Here is a 24,554-nt window from a genome sequence, read left to right on the forward strand (position 1 = left end):
AGAGACACAGGCAGAGGGAGAAGCAGGCTCCATGCAGGGACCCCAACGTGGGACTCGATCCCGGGTCTCCAGGATCACACCCCAGGCCGCAGGCGGCACTAAACCGCTGCGCCACAGGGGCTGCCCCGAATCGCTCTTTGATCATGGATCGCTCTTGCTGGAGATGGGAATCTAGCTAGCTCCCCAAGTAGGACAGCTGCAATCCTCTTTAGGGAGGGCAGGGCCATAGAGTGGTGGTGAGCACATGTGAGAACGGGAGGTGAAAGTTCTAGCCTCTTCGTAACTAGCCGGTGAGGACTTTATAGGTTACCCAGTCTCCTCATCTCTAAAACGCAGACAGAAATACTAGGTCCCACATTCCCCAGAGGCGCCCAGGACGTCAGGGTGAGTCAGACACTGGGTGTCACTGAAAGGAGCAGAGCTGCTGTTGGACACCCTTGGCTCCTAGATGCCGAGGGACATGGGGAAGGCTGGGCTGTAGGAGGGCCGCGCAGGGGCACCCAGGGCTCAGCGGTTGAGCATCTGCCTTTGGCTGGGGGTCCCGGGATCGAGTCCCGCACCGGGCTCCCCGCAGAGAGCCTGTGTCTCTGTGTCTCTCATGAATGATTAAATCGTTAAAAAAAAAAAAAAAAAAAAAGTTAGCCACTCAGCCCGGGTGGTGCCTTACCTGATCTGCCGGGTGGGTCCCTCACCGGAGGAGGGGGTCTCTCAGTGGGTGGGGGCGGAAGAGGGCCTGATCGCCCCGGCGAAGGCAAAGGCGGTGTAGACGAAGTGAGGGACAGATTCCTCTGTGGGAGTCTTGGGGTTTCATCGGAACCACTGGAACCCGGAGGCAGGGGAGGAGGGCCGGGCCTGCTGGGTGGAGGTGGCGGGGGTGGGGCCTGTGAGGAGGAGGAGGAGGAAGGCCTGGGGGTAGAAGGCACTGGGGGCTTGCTGTTCTGAGGGGGTGGGAGTGGGACCCCTTCCCTGTGGATGGAGGGCCTGTTGCCCACCGGGGGCGGTGGAGGGGGAGGCTTGTCATCCAAGGCCCTGCTGGGCGTGGGGGGCAGGGGAGGCCTGCTGGAGAAGGATGATGAGGAGCTTGAGGATGTCTGGCGGGGGGAGCCTCCTGCAAAAGCTGCACCTCGGCTTCCAGGGAAGGGCGGGGGGGTTGGCCCAGGGCTGGGCTGCCTGGGGGCCCCGGGCACTGGTAGGGCCCCCCGGTTGTGCAGACTTGACTGAACGGGTCTGGGCGTATTGGGTACTGGTGGGGGGATGCTCTCAGGCTTTGAGCCCACGTCGGGCCTCGGGGGAGGCATCCGGTTCCTCTGAGGCTCTGGGGGACCACTTCTGTGGCCTGGAGAAGGCACTGGAAACCGGCCCGGGCCACCTGCCGGTGGGAACGGCTTGGCAGATGTGGATCTTCCTCCTGGTGGCAACATTGGGGGTCGGCCTCCTCCTGAATCTGAAGAACAGGGGGGAAAAGTCCAGTTAGAAAATGAGGAGCCCCTCAGGAAATCAGAGAACGAGAGTGTATTCTCAGCCACTGCCAGTCCTCTCCTAGATGCCATAAAGTATAGGTAACTATTACTTCTGTCAATCGGGTTCTGGGTGGTCCTTCCTGGAGGCCAAAAAATAGATCACGGATCCCTGTGTACCTGCTAGTTCCAGGTCCCACTACCTGTCAGCTTGCAAAAGGATTTGAGAGCGCCCTCCTGGCAGTCCATGTGGACAAGCACCAGGCGAAGCTGGGAAGGGTTCTGGAGAAATCCCTATCCATCACGAGAGGAGAAGAGCAGGATAGTGTTGGTTCATGGGGTTTCTGCTAGGGGTTTTCTTTCTCCCTCTCACCATCCCTGTCCTCCTGTGCCTGTACCTCTCCAGTCTGAAAAATGATTTAGCCATGTTTGGTGAAAAATTAGTTATCCCAACATGAATCTCCATATGGGACGGCTTCCCTAGTCCCTCTGAAAAAAATTCCCAGGAGAAAAGTGGAAAATTTTTCTTTAATGGGAGAATCATAACTGAAATAAGAAAAAAACCAACAAAGGAAAAGGCAACTGTCAGAGTTCAATTGAAAGACTGGACACCAGTGGTTGGTCTTAATCTGCAAGAAGCAAGGAACTATGCGACTGTTTTTCCTTACTGAGTCAATTTTCACTTCAACGTTGGCAGGACAGAACGACTCTATTACATAATTAATATTAAACTACTCTGGTTCAACAAAAGGAACCAAAGTTATGGAAAAATTCCAACAACCACCCCAGAATCTCTTAGAACCCAAGGTAATTCTCAAAAAATTGGTTAGCCTGAAAACTCCTACCACTTCAACCATAAGCTAATTAATGTACCAAGTATTTATTGAGTACCTGCCGTATACCAGCCATCATTCTAGATGCTAAAAACAGAAGGGTAAACTATATAGAAAAGATCCTGCTCTCTTGTGGTTTACATTCTCATGGGGGAGATAAATAATAAACTGGCAAACATAGAAATATTTTCAGATAGTTAGAAGTACTAAAAAGAAACAAAAATGTTGATGAAATGGGGGAGACCAGGACAGATAGGGTGGTTGGCTGGGGATGGCTTTTCTGAAGATGTGACGTTTGAGCTGAGGCCAGCCACAGAAAGACGGAAAGAAGGTGCTTTAGGCAGAGGGCCAGCAGGGGCAAAGGTCCTGGGGTGGGAATGAGCTTCAAGTTGAAAAGCTAAGGCCTGTGTGCCTGGGGCACAGTGAGCATGGAGAACCTAGCAAACAGGTCATAAGGAGCCTTGTAAATCAGACGACTTTAGAGTTCATCCAAGGCACAATGAGAGACATCTGGATGGATTTATGTAGCGGAGTAACATGAACTCTAGAGAGAATTTTTAATTTCAACTTTAGTATTAGAAAAAAAGCTGTATTTCCCTTGACTGTGTGGTATATTTCTATGTCCACCAACTTATGATAAATTATATCTCCCAAGTTCAGATCGAAGCTGCAGTTATCAGCCATGTGCACGTCACACGGACGGTGTTCATGATGCGGATGGTACACTAGGGTGACGTATACATCTGTATACCATTTTGTGCACTAACTTAAATTCCATCTTCATTTTAGGATTTTATTTCCAGTTGTCTTTGCCTTAATTTCTTCACCTATTGTCAAACTACTAAACATCTGCATTAGTCAGCTGCCACCATCCTTCTGGTGGGTTTTAAATAAGTAAATTTAAATGTAAATGCAGGTTTGGCAAGATAGAATCTCTCATTTTATGGAGTTTATCTTTTTACATTTGACCATCCAACCCTGAGGATTCAGTGGTTTCACCTTCATGTGACTGTGAGCATTTCATACTATCCCAGCAGGCATATTAAACGATCACAGAATTAAAAATAAAATTTTTCTAACACAACAAACATTAATACTGAAAGTTTTATGGTAAATCTTATTGAGCCTCATGCACTTTGTAGGGTTTTTATTTAGGCATGACCAAGTTCAATTTTTCTCTCTGCCGTTAGGTTTGGAGACAATCCCATAGGACTCATTTCCATGTGTTCCTGCAGAGAATATTTAGAATCACTGGCCTTCAAATGCCAGATGTCTGTCATGCAAAACACCTTTTTAGACTTAGTGAGATATGTCATTATATTCCGTAAAACATGCTCCATAGTGTGTTGGAAAAGTGGTTCACAAGTATTTACTATAGTAGACAGCGGGGTTAGGCTACCTCACAAAGAAAAGCGAATTTGCCAGGTCATCAGGCAGACTTTCCAGGGGTGGCAAGTTCCATTTGCTCCTTTTTCTTCCCACTCTAGCTCACCCTTTAGAACAGTACAAAAAAGTACAAGTTACCCCAGGGAGATCGGGCAAATATTTAACAGCTCAGTCTGATTTTAATTAAAAAAGAAAAAGATGCTAAATAGATTCTTTCTTATAAAAACGGTGTTAACATTTCAAGCAATCTAAAATGTGTGAAAGGGCACAGTGCCTTAGAGGAGACGCCAAGCCTCCAAACCACTGAACTGTGCGCCTCATCTTGTTACTAAGAGAAAGAAACTCTCCTTACCACTGTCCCTGTTGGCTGTGGATCTCAGCTTCGGCATCCCAGCCTGGAACAGTCCTCCCAAGCCAGGTGGTCCACCTCCTCCAAAACCACCGCCACCGCCTCCACCACCGCCACCACCGCCACCTCCACCGAAGCCACCGCCACCACCAGCACCGGCTCCTTTAGGTTCTGCAGAAGGAAGGAAACACAATCTCTTCACCATGTATGAAAACATCACCAGAGTCCAGCCCTAGCCCAAGTAAACAATAAACAATGACAGTCAAACAGGGAGCTGGCTCAGACTGGGTTTATGGGGGACTACTGGGATTTCATTAAAATGCAGGATTTTAACAATTCACCCTACCCCCAGTCAGAAAAGCTTTTTTTCTTTTTCTTTTTTCTTTTTTTTCACTCCAGGGCAGTCACAGGCAGGAGAATCAGTAATAGATGATGCCTTGCCCCCACGCTCCCTACTTGGCTAGCTGCGTCCGAGTTAATATCTAAGATCTGGCAAATAAAAGAATCTTCAAAGAAAGTAAGTCCCAAGGGAGGGGGAGATGCAGTAAAAGGTGAGAAGAAAGGAAATGGTAAAAATAAGGGGAAGAAAAGAAAACATTCCATCATTTTATTACTTGGAAATATGCACTATTTTGGCATACTTTTTTCCTGCTAGTACTTTTTCATTTTATATATTTTTTCTCAAAATTAAGATCAAATTCACTAAACAGTTTTAAGCCTATTCTTTTCATGTACCACTTTATTGTTAGCATTTTCCAGGTCATCAAATATTTTTTGAAAACATGAGTTTAAGGGACATTGTGTTTTAGAACATGAATATACTGTAGTTCTTTTGATCATCTACTTATTCAATGGCCTTATGTTTTGATTTCAATTTTTTAATATAAAGGCCAATGGTAAGCTTAAACATTTAAAAAGACTCCCTGTACTTGAAGATGGTACAAAAATACTGTTTTATTTTGCATTTATTTCCCCAAAACTGTGGAAGATTCTGAGATGAACAAATAAACAACGACAAAAAAAAAAAAGAGAGAGAGAGAGAAAGAAAAAAGAAAAAGATTACTAAGTATCCTGTCTAGCCTTTTGGGTTATTTCCCTTGTCTTTGAGTTATTTTACAACTATGTAAGTTGTAGAAAACTGATAATAATTGTCCACAGAAATGTAAATTAGTAGTGTTCAGTGGGATGCAATTGATTACAGATGGGTTTTGTACCTACCTGTAAATTAACTTTAGCTCTGATATGTGTAGTACTTTTCTCCTTTTCACTGGTAACATTATACTGCTTCCCTCAGTAATTAATGACTCAAATAAAATATTTGACATATATTCATTTTATATCTATATGAGAGCCATGATTATAACTCTCTTTAGAAAAGTGTCTCATATAATTTATGATGTATGCACGTCTGTTTTTATAAGGTTAAACACTGTTTAAAGTTCTACCCCTGGAGGGGCACCCAGGTGGCTCAGTCAGTTAAGTGTCTGCCTTGGGCTCGGGTCCAGCTCCTTGCTCAGCGAGGAGCCTGCTTCTCCCTCTCCCTCCTGCTCCCCCTGCTTATGCTCTGTCAAATAATTAAATAAAACCTTAAAAAAAAAAAAAGTTTTACCCCTGAAAAGTCTTCTAAAGTCTTTGATAAGCAGTGCACGAAATCTACAAATCAACAGGGGAGAAATGGACACTTTTATGATACTTAGACTATACGGAAACATGGCATATTCTCACAGTTTTTCTGGTTCATTCAGTCAAGTTTTAGAATTTCCGTGACATGGGTCACATGCTCTTTTTTGTTAAGGTTACTTTGATAGATTTTTGTTTGTTAAAATTGTGAAAGGGGTGTTTTTCCCCTTTTGTAACTGGTTATCATTGGCATCAGTAAATTTCATTTGACATCTAATAAACCATTCTGCTATAATTTTTTTTTAAATATTTTATTTATTTATTCATGAGAGACACACAGAGAGAGGCAGAGACACAGGCAGAGGGAGAAGCAGGCTCCATGCAGGGAGCCTGATGTGGGATTTGATCCCAGGACCCCAGGATCACACCCTGAGCTGAAGGCAGGTGCTCAACTGCTGAGCCACCCAGGCGTCCTGGTTCTGCTATAATTTCTAAATTAAAATTTATAAAAAATTTATTATCTTGGGTTTTCTACTAGACATATGGTATGCAGATAATAAAGGTTTTGCTTCCTCTTGTCTCATAGTTGTATATCTTATTGTATTTCTAGTTTTGTAAGTAATTACTTTGATGACTGAACTTCTATACAATATAAATTATTCATATTTCTAAAGGCAACCATAGTTTGATTTTAACGGGCACACCTTTAACCCTGGAACTACTGATACTTTAGGTCAGATAATTTTTTGTGCGTGGGGAGCTGTCTTGTTCTCTGTAGAATGTAGTGGCCTCTACCCACTAGATGTCAGTAGGAACCCCTCCGTGGCCAAGTTGTGACAGTTAGAAATGCCTCCACACATCGCCACATGTCCCCTGGGACACTGGTATAGAGCTTGCTTTTTGTGCTTGTGCTGCCTTGGTCGAGTTTGAGGTCAGGATCACGCGAGTCTCATTACATCTATCAGATAGCATTCCATCTCTTCCTATCTTTGGGAATGATCTGTATAGCATTTGAATTGGCACGTTCTTAAAATCTGAAAGAATACAATCGTCTGGCTCTAAAGCTTTTTCAGAGAGGAAGTAGCTTGATAAAGTTTTCAACTTTTTCCTTGCTCATTAAAGCTGCATGAGTGGATTTTGGTAAATTTATGCGTTTTGTAAAAAATTAATTTCTTGAAGATTTTAACATGTTTCAGCATATAAATTCATCACAGCATTCTTATTTGAAAAAAGTCTGCTTTTATGCCCACAATGGCCAAACTGTGGAAGGAACCACAATGTTGTTTCACAGTTGAATGGATAAAGAAGATGTGGTCTATATATACAATGGAATATTAGCCATCAGAAAGGATGGATACCTACCATTTACATCGTCCTGGATGGAACTGGAGGATATTACGCTGAGTAAAATAAGTCAGTCGGAGAAAGACAATTATCATATGGTGTCATTCATATGTGGAATATAAGAAATAGTGAAAGGGACCATGGGGCAAGCGGGGGCGGGGGGAACTGAGTGGAGAAAGTTTAGAGAGGAAGACAAACTGTGAGAAACTCTGAGAAACAAAAAGGGCGTTGCAAAAGGGGGGTAGTGGAGGGATGGGGGAACTGGGTGATGGGTGCTAAGGAAGGCACATGATGAGATGAACTGGGCGTTACACTATATGTTGGCAAATTGAATTTAAATAAAAAATAAAAATAAATAAAAACATTAAAAGAAATCTGCTTTGAATCTCTTACTAATCTACATTCTGAGTTCTAATTTTATTCATTTGTTTTTTATTTTTTTCTTGATTGGATTGATCCCACATCCTTGTTAGCGCTGCTTTTTTGTAGGTGTGGAGCCTATGGGAGCTCTGCTGACAGAAGAAATAATCTAATAGTGAAATGACAAGGATTACCTCACCTAACAAATCAGATTATGATAACAATTTCCAGAATTATATGTAAAATTGCTTCTATAAAAAAATTACAATTTTTTTACTAATTTTAATTACTACCAATAATATTAATAATGCCCTTGACAGTCAAATATTATTCATTAATCAATGATAGATTTTGGAATACTGCATTTAAACAGGATACTTCTGTATGGTCAATGTTTTGACATAGAATCCAGGGAGGCTTCAGTTGCAAACAAATACAAAACCACGGGTGGACTTTGCCCTTGCAAAGAGCCTGTGACAATAGTATGTCCGTTAGGTGCATGGACAACATGAGCATTCACTGGGTGGCATTTTGTGTCCACGAAGCAAAGTGCATTCATAGACATCATGGAACAGCTGGAAGGGAGAAGCATGAATATTTATTTCCATTTAATGGGCGAAGAAGTGGACCTTGAAGAATACAGTGAGTTTCTAATAGTGGCTTTAGGAAGAGGCCACCGACTGTCCAGTGTCCTTCACTATCAGTGGGGACTTCACATCGACCTCTCTCAAGCCCCCAGCTCCTTCTCCTAATGGAAAGGACAACCGAGCTCTGTCCCGGCACTCAGCAGTTTGTGGAGCTCCTCTGGCCCCATGCCAGGCACCAGGACTCACACAGCTTGGGACCAAGGCTCTCCAGAGATAAGGGGTGCTGGGCTCCCCTCAGGGAGAGAATTCTGTGACACCAATCAGGATGACTATGGGATTATAAAATAACCATATCGGTTTCACGGGCATTTTGACTAAGATGTCACTGTGTCAAGTTGAGGGTAAAAGACCCCACAGTTCTTTTTTGGAGGCTTGCTGTACCCTCCTCTGCAACACAGAGCTTGGTAGCAGAGCACCAGGCAAAGGCCTTTGTCTGGGTCTTCCTCTTTTCCATTTCCCTCCCACACCAATGTTCTCACCTAACTCTGAGCCTTCTCTCTTCTCCATTCTCCTGGAAATTCGTCCTAAACATTTCTACTCCTCGACCTGGCTAAAATCCAGCAGCACTGTTCACCGTCTCCAAAACTCCCTCTGTGATTTTGGAAAGTCAGTCTATTTTCTACTGAGTTCAAATGAGATCTGTGTGTAGGATGTACTTCGGGGCACCTGGCTGGCAGTGGAATGGTCTAGGAACATGAGGAGACAGTCTGAAGGCCTGGTTATTAAGGTCTAGTCGTGGATACATTTTCACTCTGTTGTAAATGTTAACAGGAGTCCTGTGTTGCGGGTACCTGTTTGTTTATACATACCCTGCCTTGTTCTAGAACGTATCTCAGATTTACGATGGGTAGATAAGCAAAGTTGTGATCTCATTTCCTCTCTCCCAGCTCCTGAAAATCACATCTCACACCTGACTGACACATTCCAGACCACAAAACACTTTTGCATTGTCTCGTCTGGTGCTCACAGCAAACTGCGAAGGCAGCAGAACAGGCATTCTCTCCATTTTACATGTGAAGACAGTAAGGCTTGGAGATGGCAAGTGACAGATGTGCCCGAACTCGAACCTACATCCTTTGATTCCAAGGCTGGGGCCCTTTCCATATTTCACGCTGCCTTTTGATCTGTGGTGCAAAGAGTAATGGGTTAACTTCCCGAAAGTGTTGTGAATAATTCAGAGAATCGCTGCTGTGTGTGTCTTGGACAAAGAATTATTATACTGGCTTCCTGCAGCATTAGAGGGAACCCAAGCCGGAGCTGTGGCTACAATGAGTGATACAGTCCCTTATTTTGCTAGCTTTGCAGCTGTTGTTAACCAAAAAAAAAGAAAAAAAAAAAAAAAAGAAAAAAAAAGGAGAAGAAAGGAAAACGGAAAAGATAAAAATTCTTTTTGGAAGGACAGGGTTGATTATGAGGCCACAGATCACTTCTCTCGATGGAAAACAGCTCTTTGCACTTACTGTCCAATATTGGTGCACTTCTGTCATTGGTGACGGTCTTCTTCAGTTTCTTCCCCTTGCTGATGTCAGAGAGAAGAGCATTTCTCCCAGCCTGTTCTGACTTATTCAAGGTAGGCTTTTCCGTATTGGCCTAAAAGAAAACCGTGAAGACTTAGTTCATCTCCCGAATTAAAATCACGTCCTACAGCATTTAGCAGGGACAGCCAGGGTATCGGAGGCTTGTTACCGAGCTTCTTGGCAATAGGCTGTAAATTCTCTGCAAGTTTTAGATCCGATGTCATTCTTTTTAAGACCCAGACATTTGGGAACAGATGCGGCAATAAATTACGTTCATTTTTAATGCAGGAAGAGTCAGTCCCTGATAAAAGTCTCTAAAAATTCAGACCACAATCTGCCCGTAACCAACAGAGCCAGGGTTGGATGGCTAGAAACGAGAAGGGAATTTTAAGTCTGAGAAGATTCTCCCGAATATTACAAAGCTTCATACGCCAGAATGTGCCCCGAAGAACAGCTTCTCTCTCCTGTCTTTTAGAGCTAACCCGGAGCCAGGGGAAAATGGTCTCTAGGAACAAAGGTCAGCTGTATGCTGCTTATTTTTTTATTTTTTAAAGATTTTATTTATTCATGAGAGAGAGAGAGAGAGAGAGAGAGGCAGAAACACAGGCAGAGGGAGAAGCAGGCCCCATGCAGGGAGCCCGACGTGGGACTCGATCCTGGGTCTGCAGGATCAGGCCCTGGGCCGAAGGCGGCGCTAAACCGCTGAGCCACCGGGGCTGCCCAGATTTCTTCTTTTAATTTAAGGGACATCTGAGGTATAATTTACGTATAGTAAAACCACTACATGAGTGTATGGTTCTACAAGTTTTGAAAAACATACAGTCATGTCACCACCACCACCACAGTCAAGATCTAGAAACGTCTACAACCCCCAAAGTTCCCACACACCCTTGCCTACCTTGTTTCTCATATTTAATTCCTTTGAAAGCTTAGCTCACAGAGACCGTGGAGTGGATGAAGGTGTGCTGCTTTAAAATGCTTAGGTAGTTTCTCATTTTTCCAGATTTCTGGGGAAAGATCCATACTATGAAATTGGGATCTCACTTCCTCAGGGTTATTTTAGGGAGTGGGGATACTACAAGCCCAGCACACAGGACCTGGATGTAGACATATGCCAGTGTTTGTCACATATAGAAACGGGCTTGGTCTGGCCTGGCCCCAGGGAGAGTTGGCTTCCCCAAACCCAGGACTCCCTCCAGCAGACCTGGGTGGCCTTCTAGGGCCCCAGCCCTCCGGAAAGGGTCTGATTCCAGAGGCTGGTGAGGGCCACAGGAGGTAAAGCTGAGGCAGGTGAGCTTGATACCTCCCCCAGAGGTTTATTATCAGTTAGAGGCAGAGGGAAAGCTAAGAAAAACCCCGAAGCAGGGTACACAGAAGCTCTGTGTTAGGCCGAAAGGGTCCTGGAATAATTAGAAAGTATTACTTGCTCCTAATAACAGCAGTTAACATTTCTATAGCTTTTACTGTGGGCCAGGCTCTAGCACCTCTATGTGGATTCATTTCTTCAGTCCGCATCAGCCCTGTGAGTCACTCTTTCCATTCCGAGACAAGGCCATAGAGGCACAGGGAGGTAAATCCACTTGCCCCAGTGACCCAGCTAGTCAGAGGAGGAGCTAGGATCCAAACCCTGGCCGTCCGATTCCAGAGCCTTCCCTGCCACTTGAGAGAAGGGTAAATGTGGAGTCTAGAATGCCCCTTGCCCAAACTGGGGAGCTCTGTTAAAGGGTACAACCAGAAGATGAGTAAGTCCTGGAGGTCTGCTGCACAGCCTGGTGATTACAGTTAACAATATTGTATTATAAACTTCAAAGCTGCTAAGAGACTAGATCTTAAATGTTTTCACCAGAAGAATGGAATGCTAATTATGTGATGTGAAAGAGGCGTTAGCTAAAGCCAAGGTTGTCATTACACTGCAATATAAAAATGTACCAAATCAACACGTGTAACTTAAACGTCTGCAATGTTAAATGTCAATTATATCTCAGTTGAAAAAAAAAAAAAGTGACAAAATGCCCCCTCCCCACCAGTCTCCAACACTCCCCTGAGCAAGCCTGTTAATACTAGCGGCTTCTCAGCAGTCAGTTCCAAAAGTGCCCTGTGACTTAGCTGTATAGTTCACTTTTGCTAATGGAGTCATCTTCTATTGCTCTGAAATTTGTTTTTTCAACCTCACAACACAGGTTGGACATCTTGGAAAGAACTTTTAAAATACCTCCTGTCTTCATTTTAAGGATGAAACCTTCTCTGAGGCCCAGAGAAGTTAAGCTACTGTCCACCCTGGCTCTCTTAACAGCTTGAGGTCAGCAATTTTCACTGGGCTCCTGTTATGCCTTCAAATTTATTTTGAGGCCTGGCCTCCGTGGGTGCTAATTCCTCTCAGGTGGCAGTCCAGACAGAGTCCTTAACTGAGCTCTTCCACTAGACAGTGCCCTAGGATGGCCACCAAGCCACCGTTCCCTTTGCTCATCTCTGTATCCTGTTTCACTAGGTTCTTGCTCTTGGTCACATAACAATGGATACAAATGAGCTGATGGGATAAATTTCAGTCATTCTGGTACCACTTGAATGACCTGGATGTCTTCTCAGCTACCTGTATTATTATTATTATCCATTTAATATTTTTCATTAAGCCAGTTCACTATATTATTTATACTATTTTTCAGTGAATATTTTCTTTTTAAACTAACTCACTATTAAATCTTTAGTTTGATGTGCTAGTTATAAATTTTAGGACACATGTTAAAATCAATAAATGAGCATTAAAATTAAAAAAAAAATTAATTCACATACTACCCAGCTAGTGGTATAAAACCACTTTTGTAGAAATAAACAAATCCCGCTGTTAGCCAGATCAGAACTTTTCTTTCTTTTCTTTTTTTTTTTAGATTTTATTTATTTGAGAGAGAGAGAGCAAGAGAGTGAGCATGAGTGGGGGGAGGGGCAGAGGGAGAGGGAAAAGCAGATTCCCTGCTGAGCAGGGAACCCAACCATGGGGCTCAATCCCAGCACCCTGAGATCATGACTTGAGCTGAAGGCAGACACTCAACTGACGGAGCCACCCAGGCACCCCCGGATCAGAACTTTTTAAACGTATCTAAGTGAAGGATCAGTTTTTTAAAAATTTGTTTCAATTCAGGCAGCCCCGGTGGCGCAGCGGTTTAGCGCCGCCTGCAGCCCAGGGCATGATCCTGGAGACCCTGGATCGAGTCCCACATCAGGCTCCCTGCATGGAGCCTGTTCTCCCTCTGCCTGTGTCTCTGCCTCTCTCTCTCTCGGTCTCTATGAATAAATAAATAAAATCTTAAAAAAAAATTTGTTTCAATTCATCTTGGACTGGTATTTTTGTAAAATAACAATTATTAGAAAAATGAATTTGGGGGCTCCTGGTGGCTCAATGGGATAAGCATCTGACTCTTGATCTCAGGTCATGATCTCAGGGTTGTGATCACAGCAGGCCCACCTCGGGAGGAGTCTGCTTAAGATTCTCTCTCTCTCTCTCTCCCTGCCCCACCCCTATCCTGCCTGCACACGCACTCTCTCTCTAAAAATAAGTATTTTTTAAAATAATGAATTAGTTAAAAAAAGAGACACAGAAAATACATTCTTAGAAACAACTGTCATAACACTATCATCAAATTACTGTAAGTGGTAACACTCACTCTTAATTTCTGCACCTGTCTCTTGGGGCTGCTAACCCTAGGCAGCTAGAGGACCACACTGAGTAGCAGCAAGCTAATTAATTGTCTGTTCTTCCAACTAGGTTCCAACCTCAGATGGGCTATAAAATGTGTCCTGTGGAAGCCTGGGCAAGAGACATTGCCTCTCTGAGCCTCAGTTTCCCCAAGTGAAAACTGAAGGACCCATCACTAGGAGGCTCCTCAGCAGTGGAACCTTCACACACTGAGGGAGGTAATGGGGCAATGGGGTGCATGTGGGAGCCTTCCTGCATCACCACGTGGAGGGCTGCAGCTTCCCGAGCGGGGGTGCACTAATTTCTGGGGACAGGTCTAGTGATATGAGGAGGACACCAGTGAAGAAAATTCCTTTGGAAAGTAGACCTCTAAATATAAGGGCAGATTTAAAGATTTATTTATTTACTGAAAAGAGAGAGACAGAGACAGAGGGAGAGAGAGAGAATGAGCAGGAGGGGTAGAAGGAGAGGGAGAGAGAATCGCAAGCAGACTCCACATGGAGCCCCAGACTGGGCTCCATCTCATGACCCTGAGATCAGGACCTGAGCTGAAACCAAGAGATGGAAGCTTAACAGACTGAGCCACCCAAGGGCCCCTGAAAGGAGAGATTTAAAGAAGGATGTGAGTGTGGGGGAAGTGGGGATGGGGGGGGTTGGTGGAGGATATTTGCCAAAAAAAAAAATAATAATAATAAGGGAAAAGTCAGAGAAAAAGAAAAGAGTGAGTCTGCAGGAAGCCTGAATGCAGCGCTGCACACAGAGGCCTGGGTCCAGCAGCAAAGGCTAGAGGTTGGGTCCCCCTGGACGGTGCCAGTCAGAACCCCCGCAGCCGGGGCCCCCATGCTGCACCTGCCGGAGGAAACGCCAGAGCGCACATCCGCGCCCTCTCTGCCCTGCCCGGGCCTCGCACCCCGGGGCCCAGGCCAGAATGCACCTGTCGTCAAAGCAGATGCACGTGCGCCAGGTCCCACCTCACCAGGCCTGCTGCAAGCCACGGCGGCCCAGGAGCCACTCACCAGGGCGAAGGTGGGCGGCGGCGGGGGCGCCGGCGGGGGCGGCACGGGCATCCTGCACAGCTACGCTTTCAGCAGTCCTGCTGACCGACCTGCGGAGACAGAAGAGAGATGGCCCGTCATACACTAGGGTTTTTAGTAAAACTCAGTCCTGACCTCCTAACCCCCTCCCACCGAATGAACGGCTATGCACACAGGCCAACTATTTTTTACATTTTTATTTGTATATTTTTGAAAGATGTTATTTTTTCATGGGAGACACAGAGAGAGGCAGAGAGAGAAGCAGGTTCCCCGCGGGGAGCCCGATGTGGGACTCGATCCCGGGACCATGACCTGAACGAAAAGCAGATGCTCAGCCACTGAGCCACCCAGATGCCCCTAGATTTATTTTTTTCAGGTTGGGGGACAGGGCGAGAATCTCCAGCAGAGTTCCTGCTGAGTGTAGAGCCTGTCACAGGGCTCGATCTCGGGACCCTGAAATCATGACCCGGAGTCAAAACTAAGAGTCTGAGGCTTAGCCCACTGAGCCACCCAGGCGCCCCTAGGCCAAAGGGGTGTAATCACCTTTACAACACTGTCAAGATGTAACTCTTCTGGAAGAAGTATCCTAGCAGGGGAGGTTTCTGGGCCAAAATGCCCTAAGGTATTATTATTATTTTTTAAAAAGATTTTATTTATTTATTCATGAGAGAGAGAGAGGCAGAGACACAGGCAGAGGGAGAAGCAGGCTCCATGCAGGAAGCCCGACGTGGGACTCGATCCTGGGTCTCCAGGACCAGGCCCTGGGCCGAAGGTGGCGCTAAACTGCTGGGCCCCCCCGGGCTGCCCTGCCCTAAGGTATTAGAAGCAAAACTGGTGCCTCACACAGCCTAATTCCCCTAACCCCCAAAGCAGGTCCGGGGAATGACGCCCGGAAGGACCTAGGCCTAGAGCCTGTGTCCGCTGGAAGGTGGTCATAAAACTGCCGGAAACGCATCCTGGCAAATCTGACGTTCAACGGGCTTCTCATCCTCACTCACTGCCACCATGACATCCTTTCTTGCTCTCCCACTGCCACTGCGTCCACTGGTTGTCTTCTTGCAAATGCCTGGCATTCGCCTGGGTCTGGACACACCCTGTATGAACGCAAAGACGAGTATTTTTCTGGTCTTGCCCTCAAAGGTCTTACAGTCCCCCAGAGGGAGAAGACAGGAATGAGGTCAGGCAGGCAGGTAAGACGGGCAAGGGGGCTGGATTCCGTCTTTGCGCTACTTGGCATTTCCTTATAGGATCTAAGTTTTTTTTAAAGAGGGGGAAAAAGAGATGAGGCCCAAACCTCTGAATCCCAGACTGTTTACTAGAAATACACGTCGTGAGGAAAGCTTTCTGCGTAGTGACGGCTCTGGGAACCAGGGGAAGCCAGGCTGCGGCGAGGTAGGCAGTGCAGGGAAAACCCGGCCGTGGGAGTGGGAAGGGGGGCAGCCTGGCAACTATCAGGGGCTGAGGAACAACGGGGCAAGGAAGCTTCCCAGCACTTCCACCGGACACGAGCCCTTCTCCCCGCCAGTCCTCAGAGTCCCAATCCGAAGCCTCAGGCCCCAGCGCAGGGCCAGGCGTTCTCACCCCTAAGGAATCCTGGCTCCTCCCACCCAGATCTTGTCACTCAAGTGAGGTCCCAGGTCAGCAGTGAGGGCGTCACACCGAGCTGCTAGAAATGTCAAATCTCTAGCCCTTCTCTCCACCCACCGAATTTGTTTCAGCACCTTAACAAGATCCCGAGGTGACTCGCAGGCACTAAAATCTGAGACACCTGTTGTGGAATCTGAGCCTTGAACCAGTGGGCAGCCTGGGACACTCACCACCCGAGCCACACGGAACATGTGTCCTGAATTTCAAACAGCAGCATTAGCTTTCTTTTGTTCCCCATGTCTCTTGATGGAAAGAAACCATACATTTAGAATTTTAAAAATTAACTCAGTTCATAAATAAATAAATAAATAAATAAATAAATAAATAAATAAATAAATAAAAATTAACTCAGTTCAACCACTAACGGTTAATGTGGAAAACTTACACCTTGAAACAAGAAAGTATTGCTAGATGGCTTGCGCTCTGTGAACGGAAAGGGAATGCAAAATGTAAAAGGATGTGGCTGGACTTGTCAAGGCTGCTGGAAGACAGGAATCAGGATAGTTTGGAGCAATTCCATTGCAAGTGGACCGCTGGGAAGATGAGATTTTAAAAACGCCACAGCAGCAACAGCAGCTGTCACTTATTGACAATCGATTGGACGGAGGGCGCTTCCGTCTCTAACTCTTACAGTGACATCGCAAACCAGCTCGATTCGGTTGGTTTTACAGAGGGCGCCGAGACTCGGAGAAACTGAGGAACTCACTAAAAGACTGTGATTCATTCAAATCAAGTCCTTTTGGGGCGCCTGGGTGGCTCAGTGGTGGGGCGTCTGCCTTTGGCTCAGGGCATGATCCTGGGGTCCTGGGATCAAGTCCCACATCGGGCTCCCTGCATGGAGCCTGCTTCTCCCTCTGCCTGTGTCTCTGCCTCTCTCTGTGTGTCTCTCATGAATAAATAAATAAAATTAAATTTAAAAAAAATCAAGTCCTTTCAATCCCTGCTCTTTTTTGATAAGCATTTTTAGGCAGGTAAAGAGCGAACGAGTGCTACAGCTCACCGTAAACTAGGCCAGAATCTGTTTTTCAGTAAGAGACTGTGTCAGAGTTTCCTTTACAATGTGTTCCTTAAATTGGCCTTTTCCTGCATGACCCCAGTTTGTTGCTTGCGGGGTCAGGTGGGCGGGGTCCTGTGCTGTGAAGCCTGCATCGGGGCAGAAGGCACCTGAGGCCTCACTGTCACACGTGTCACATGTGTCCTAGGACGAGGAGGACGGATGAGGATCAGAAACTGGATTGAGGCCCAACTAACTGTGAAAGACACTGCAGCCAAAGCAGTGATGTTCATGGGGGAGCTGGAGAAAGCAGCTTCCCACGAAGGGGTGGCCAAGTCCCCCCAGGTGTGCTCCATGGAACAGATCATCCATGTGCCTGGCGGTTATGAAATGCGCCCAACCCTCTAACTCACCGTGTCCGATTCCCCCGCTGACCGGCTAACCCGTCATCCCATCGTCCTAGCATTGAGCCAGGAAGGAGTGGATCCTGGTCGACTACCAGGAACCTCTGATGGGCCTGGTTCTCACGAGTTAGTCCCTGGTTGCAAAGACCAGATTGAACTGTCTGATGGATCTCAGGGCCCAGACTGTGGCCTGGAGACCCTTCCGGGGGCCTGCCACCCTGTCAGGCCTCTTTAATCTAGTTGTTACGCAGCGTTGTGCTGCCGCCCTCATGGTTCTGCATGTGCACCAACTGACTTATAAATAAACCTGTGGACCGCAGAGGCTGGGCCTTCCCCACCCCAGCTGCCCCAGCTCAACAACGGGGGGAGGATCTGTGGGTGAGCGCCCTCACCATTCTCTCCTCTCGGGGGCTGAGGAAGTGGCAGCAGCAGCCATCTCTCCTCCTCCTCCACGCAAACTACTCCCACCTGAGTGCTCAAAGGTGCTGGCTCCAGTGCTCCCTCCCACTTGTCTGGGCTTGTCCAGGGTGAGGCCTTGAGGGGAGCTCTTGAGAAACCCCAGACTTCAATCTTGCCACGTTGCGGCAGGGGTCAAAGACGACCAACTCATGTCCCCCATGCTAGGCTCACTCCTGGCTGTCTTCCCACTGGACTGGGAACTCCACCGTTTCTCCCTAACAACTGGTTCAAAGTAGGGCTCTCACTAATGACGTGTGCAGTGGAAGAGCCAGGCAGCGCCCAGGCAGGCCACGTCCTGGCCTTCGGAACAGCTCTCAGCCCCACTCCTTGTGCATTCTGAGGCTTGGGCAAAGAATCAGCGCTGTGTCCGAGGGGCTGGCTAGCTGTAGTACTGGGACCTGCTTTCCTGGCTGTCTGTCTCCACCAGGAAGTAGAACCCAAAGCCTTGGGGGAGCCAGTTAGCAGCCCGCATCAGAATCAGAAACAGAGCTTCCGGAAGGACCTCACAGCAGCAGAGACCCTACTGGACCAGGCGTTCCTAGCCTGGATCCTTACCTCTGCAGGGGCTCTGGTCAGAATTCAAGGGTTCATGAACTTGAATGGAAAAAAAAGGGGGACATATTTAGTTCCCCTGAGGTTCAACTAGAATTTAGCATTTCCTTCAATTATAAATGTAGGCTGAAAACCACAGTACTTGCAACTTTTCACGAAGTTTTTCACATGATATTTCCATTTCATATTACGATGCTTACAGATCTCCTTTGAAACTATGACAATGTTTCGATCTGTTGCTGGGTCCTGTCCTACATACTTCAATATAACTAGTTTCCTTTGTATCCTCTGTATTTTGCTTTACGTATTTAGTAACAGTCAGAGAAGGGAGTCCTTTGGGCTTTATCAGACACTATTGTAGTCTATGGATGAAAAACGTTAGAATCCCTGTGAGAACATGAGACCAGGGTCAGGCAAATAGGATGTCGAATCTCTGCTGTGATACCTAACAACCTGGGACGAGAAACTACCCCATCTGGGCCTCCGTTTCCTGCCGGTGGGACGGGGCCGTGGGAGGATGAGTGGGATGGTGCACGCCAAGCCCTCAGATGGGTCAACGATCTGTCTTCCTTGAAGGTGAGCGTGGGTCCTGCTGGTGTGAGTGCTGCTCGAGCACCTGGCACAGAAGGGACTGACCTGGCATCTGAGCCGAGGCCCCGGCGTGGCCCAGCGTCCCGTGGGGACAGAGCTGTGCAGAGCGAGACTGAGGCAGCTTGGAGACTTGGCCTTGCTGCACTTGGTTATTCCCTTGGGAGGAGCACGCCAGGAAAGACAGCCTTGTCCGGGGGCCAGGACAGGCTCTAGAACAAGGGAAATAACCAGGGCAGGGGTTCCCAAAATGGGTGTTGTTATCTCTTGCATCACAATCAGCCGTGCACTTTTTGAGAACAACGTGTTCTGCTTCCCACCCTAGTTAGGCTCCCTAAGGTTGAAGGGATCAACCCACCAGTTGCTGACTCTTGCCCTCCTACCCTAACCCCACCCCGGGCACTGAACGTTTAAGAATAGACACTTATGAGAATTAGTTTCTTTTAAAGAATATTTCAGGGTTTTAAAGCCAGGCTTTTCTAAAACTGTGTGTTGAACTTTCTGTGCACAAGCACAACCACAGGGATGGAAAAGGCTTTTTTTGTTTTCACATATAGGCTGAACTGTGTAACTGTGTCCCTCCCAAATTCATGCATCGAAGCCCTAACCTAACCCCAGTACCTCAGAAGGTGACTATATTCAGAGAAAGGGCCTTTATTTTTTTTATTTTTATTTGTTTATTTGAGAGAGAGAGAGAGAGAGAGAGAGAGAGAACAAGCAGGGTGAGAAGGAGAAGCAGGCCCCCGCTGAGCAGGGAGCCCGATGCGGGGCTTGATCCCAGGATCCTGAGATCATGACCTGAGCTGGAGGCAGATGCTTAACTGACTGAGCCCCCCAGGCGCCCCCGGAGATAGGGGCTTTGAAGAGGTGACTGAGTTAGAATGAGACCAGTGGGGTGGGCCCTAATTCAATATGACCAGGGAAAAGAAGGAAAAAGAGACACAAGGGATGTGTGAGCGCAGAGAAAAGGCCTGTGAGGACCCAAGGAGAGGGTGGCCATCAGCAAGCCTGAAGAGGCCGTGGGAGAAACCAAACTTGCCAATGCTTTGATCTTGGACTTCTAGCCTCCAGAACCACCAGATAATAAAATTCTGCTGTTTAAGCCAACCGATCAGCATTTTTGTTGTTTTTGTTACAGCAACCCTAGCAGACTAATAAACACAGATTTAACAGTACACGTCCATCTGTTATCCACTGCAGACATTATAAGAGAAGCTCATGGCTTATTTAAAACTCACAACCCTGAGATCAAAACATGAGCGGAAATCAAGGGTCAGATGCTTAACTGACTGAGCCACCCAGGTGCCCAAAACAATGGCTTTTGAGTAAAATATCCATCAACCGATTCTCACCCAAGATATCTCTGGATCTCTGGATGCACTGAAGAAATTAAAAATTAACCTGAACCCTGGAGTATGTGACTAATTGCCAAAGTTTTACTTAATAACTGAATGGATCATTCAAAAACCACGGAATTTTAGTTGGAGAAACGACTAGGGTGAAGGTAGGGTCTACCAATAAACCCTTTACAAGGGAATTGGCAGTATGGATTAAGAGAACAGAGCAGAATATTTTGCATAAATGGCTTTAATAATTCATTAACTGGTTCTTCATTGACTCCACAAGCACACACACACAACATATGCCACTATTTAGAAATTCTGGAATTTCCTAGTTCTATGAAAGAAATGGTTGACTTTGTTGGTTTTACTATAATGTTATTAGGTCAACATCATGGTTTAATGCTTGTATTAGACAGCGTCACTCAATGACCCTAGACCAGCTAGGGCATCTCGTGGCCAGGAGCCATTTGCTAAAGATGTGACATTACCTATGGTGGACACCTTGTGAGCAAGGGTGACTTGTTCATCCCACTTCCCATCCTACAGTGGACGTACTCTCCCCAGTGCCATGGCCAGCTAAAGGTTCAACCACAGCCCACAGTTCAGTAAAGATTTGCCCCAGGAAACAGGGTTTCCTCTTCAGTGTGTTCATCCACACATGATAATTACACGTGATTATCTCTGAATGCAAAATGATTACGATCAAGAGAACTGGCAAGTCATTTAAGTTACTAGTTTCTTAGAGGCAACTTAAAAGTCATTCTAGATCATACCATGTGAGGCCTACATTACAGAATGACATGAGGATGGGGAAGATTTCCAATGCTGTCCAGTGAGAACATCTGATAATCCTCAGAAGGCTGACCTTTAACCCCGAGTGGAAAGTGAATTGGCCAAGTTCTGTTAAGGTGGATAAAAGCAGGTTTTGTCTAGTTATGTTTTATTACCATTTTGGATTATTCAAAAATATAAAGCATTTTTCTATATATATCTTGCCAGTGGTCACCTTTAAATACTATGAATGAAAAAAAGTAAACTTTCCCCCCCCAAATTGGAATCAATAGGAGACTATTTTATTTGCTGTGTTTGTAGGGTGGGGAGTATAACAGAAATAAAACTGGACAGATCTAAAAGGTCCAAAAGTTCTCTTGCCCTGTTACTTTCTATTCTGTATCTTATTTTATTTTATTTAATAAAAATCTAAAATCTAAATCTAAGATTTAGATTCATTTATGTTTTACTTTATATTTAATGTTCTTAAATCATGTTTATGTATTTCTCACATACTCTTGGCTTCTTCAGGTTAGATTAAGATTCAAGTAGATCCTTCAAAACCTCTCCCCAGAATTAATAACTCATAAAGAAGTCCTTCAGGGTATCAGACTCATACTAGAAGATTCCAAGGCTCGGTACCTCATGATGCCCTGCACCGGTCCCAGTAGCACCCCTATTTTACCTGTGAGAAAGCCCAATGGCTGAGGATGGAGGCTTGTCCAGAACGTCTGAGCCATAAACAATATTGTTATCCCTTCCCACCTGTTGTCCCATTGTCCCTAGTCCTCATACTTGACTGACCTCCATCCCCACCGAGAGCAAAATTCTCCACGTCATGGATTTATATAGTGCTGCCTTTAGCATCCCTGTAGAGGAGACCTGCCAATACCTGTTTCCTCCTCCAACCAGGACAGTAATGCCCCACGGTTCTATTGAGAGTCCTTCTTGAAAACCTGAAGAGCTGACTTAGATGACCGCAAGTTTTCTGGAGTCTCTTCCCTGTCACCACGTGAAGCTGACTCGCTTCTCTGCTCCTCTTCCCAAGCCCCTTCACTGGAGGACAGCAGCCACCTGTTAACGTTGAGCCTTAAAGGGACATAAAGTCTCCAGGGAAAACCTGCAGTTGGCTCAAACTCAGGTTCAATATTTAGGGCACCTGAGCTCAGAAGAGGCTACATTTAGATGCAGATAGGCCGAGTGGTATCTCGAACTTCCCCAAACCTGAAACGAAGCGCCAATTAGAACTTTTCTCGGGCCAGCTGGCTACCGTCGAAATTGGATTCCAAACTTCTCTCTCCTGGCCCAGCCCTTATATATTTTACTAAGAAACAACAAACCTGACCCTATTATTTGGGAAGATCAGGATGACACAGACCTGGGGCCTTCAAGGAAAGCTTAATAAAGCCCTTGGATATCCTAATTACCATGTTCCTTTTTCCCATTCTTGTGAGAGGGGACGGTATGGAAACTGTCACCAAGCCACAGGGCATCATTACAGCCAATAACTGGACCCTGAGGCACAGGGCTATCCCCCTGGTCTCACAGCCATTCCCACCGCTGCCTTTTTGGTTGAGGCCACCGAAGAAACAATCGTGGGGCCCCCCCCCCCTAACCATCTCTGTGTCCCATGCAGTAGAGGCCCTCCTGAATTCTCACCACACTCAACACCTCTCATCCAGTGGCTTCGCCTCCTGTGAAATCCCCCACTAACTGCTCATCACGCAACCCTTTGTCGCTGCAATATCCTTAACCAAGCCATTTTCTCTCTGCCTCCACTGATGAAGCCTCTCACAACTGCTTGATGCTGACGCAGGACCTTTTGATTCTCTGGATAATTTACAGAAAACTTCGCAAATCAATGCACATCTTTCCTGGTTTACTGATGGGTCTTACTCAAAGGATGAAAATGGTTAATATTCTGGGCACACTACTACAACTCTTTTTAAAAGAGTTCCTTTCCCTTCATTTAGTCCAACAGGCTGAATTGTAGGCTCCTTCTTGGTCTTGACGCTTGGCCGACGGCAAAAACCACAAACATCTACGCTGATAGTTGGTATGACTTGGGGGCAGCCCGGGATGGTGTGGAAACAGCCGGGTGCCCTGACCTCTAACGGGAAGAAAATTAAAAATGGCTCTTATGGGGGCACCTGGGTGGTTCAGTTAGTTAAGCATCTGCCTTCGGCTCAGGTCATGATCTTAGGTCCTGGGATCGAGCCCTGCACCAGGCTCTCTGCTCAGCAGGGGGCCTGCTTCTCCCTCCTCCTCTGCCTGCTGCTTCCCCTGCTTGCGCGCTCTCTCAAATAAATAAATAAAATCTTTACAAAAAGATTAAGGTTAGATTAGGATTCAAGTAGATCCAAAATTTATTGGACGTCCAATAAATGTCCAAAATTTATTCGATGGCCATTCTTTTGCCAGCTGCTCTAGCTAGTGTTCAAAGTCCCCGGGCGTGCTTCACTTGACTCCCTGGAGACCAAAGAAAACCCGTTTGCTGATGTTTCTGTTAAAAGTGCTGCTCTTAAAGGAACCCAATAACCATACCTCTGGCATGATCCAAAAGGATGTTCTTCCAAAAGAAAATCTCTAAAAATTGACAGGAGATGCCCAACAATTGGCCCCAGAGAGGAAAAAACGATATTGGAAATCTAATAAGTGTTGATCCAATAAAAAAGAGAGAACTCTGGTTTGAACCAAATAACAATGCAGTCCTGCCAAAGACTCTAAAATTCCCATTACTAACTGCCGTACATGCATGAAATGCTTTTAGCACTGGTCTACTGATAAAATGAGAGCCTGTATGAAACAATACTGGTGGGGAAATAGTAATAAGGCTGCAGAAAGTGCCCACCTTGCTTATCCTACCTGTCTAAAATACAATCTTGGGAAACACGTCCACACTGCTCCCAGGCATTTTAAATTGCCCCATGGACCATTAGAGTTTGGGCAAGCAGGTTTTATTCGGCTCCTCCCATCTCATGGATAAAAATATGTGTTAGTCATGGTTTGTATGTTTTCTCACTGGACTGGAAGCTTTCCCCTGTAGACAGGCTAAAGCCTCTTTTGTGGCTAAAATCCTATTAGAAAAGATTATTCCTGCCTAGGGAGCCCCTGTGGAGTTTCACAGTGATCCAGAACTCACTCACCAATCAAGTGCCTCCAAAGGGCTGTGCTGCGTGGCCCGGTGCTACGGCACTTGCACGGTGCTCATCACCTTCAATCCTCAGGCTAGCCCGATGCGCTAACAGCATTATTGACTCCACTGCTGGGGCACCTGGCTGGCTCAGGAAGCTTCTGACTCTTGATTTCAGCTCGGGTCATGATCTCAGGGTTGTGAGTGCCCCGGGTGGCTCTACGCTCAGTGGGGAGTCCACTTGAGATTCTCTCCCACTCCCTCTGCCCTTCCCCTTCCTGCTTTCTCTCTCACTCTCTCTCAAAATAAATAAATAAATCTTAAAAAAAAAAAGACTCAATTGGCAAAAACTGTAGAGACTTTTCAAATAACCCGGCTAAAAAGCATTGCCGTTGGTTCTTCTAGACCTCAGGTCCAGCCCTTTG

At 46.2% G+C, this 24,554-nt stretch overlaps 1 protein-coding gene and 1 long non-coding RNA gene across 14 annotated transcripts in view; one reads left to right on the forward strand and one right to left on the reverse strand.

Moving 5' to 3' along the window:
- LOC125754440 (uncharacterized) overlaps positions 1 to 24,554 on the forward strand; it is a 61,342-nt gene that overhangs the window by 26,093 nt on the left and 10,695 nt on the right. For 5 of the 10 annotated variants that reach the window (XR_007408672.1, XR_007408667.1, XR_007408669.1 and 2 more), the window contains 3 exons: positions 4,425 to 4,542; positions 11,694 to 11,812; positions 13,274 to 13,422. The exons of 1 other annotated variant lie outside the window; for it this stretch is intronic. This is a non-coding gene — a long non-coding RNA (uncharacterized LOC125754440). The remainder of the gene's footprint in view (positions 1 to 4,424; positions 4,543 to 11,693; positions 11,813 to 13,273; positions 13,423 to 24,554) is intronic. 4 more of the 10 variants (XR_007408673.1, XR_007408675.1, XR_007408670.1 and 1 more) reach the window with 3 other exon arrangements.
- Positions 1 to 24,554, reverse strand: part of WIPF1 (WAS/WASL interacting protein family member 1) — a 122,329-nt gene that overhangs the window by 12,526 nt on the left and 85,249 nt on the right. For all 4 annotated transcript variants that reach the window (XM_025460235.3, XM_025460234.3, XM_025460237.3 and 1 more), the window contains 4 exons: positions 14,221 to 14,309; positions 9,457 to 9,586; positions 4,029 to 4,196; positions 668 to 1,444 (listed from right to left, as the gene is read on the reverse strand). In XM_025460235.3, coding sequence (XP_025316020.1) covers positions 668 to 1,444; positions 4,029 to 4,196; positions 9,457 to 9,586; positions 14,221 to 14,271 — 1,126 coding nt within the window. In that variant the 5' untranslated portion in view covers positions 14,272 to 14,309. The remainder of the gene's footprint in view (positions 1 to 667; positions 1,445 to 4,028; positions 4,197 to 9,456; positions 9,587 to 14,220; positions 14,310 to 24,554) is intronic.

This window comes from Canis lupus, chromosome 36, assembly GCF_003254725.2.
Source record: "Canis lupus dingo isolate Sandy chromosome 36, ASM325472v2, whole genome shotgun sequence".
Lineage (NCBI taxonomy): Eukaryota > Metazoa > Chordata > Mammalia > Carnivora > Canidae > Canis > Canis lupus.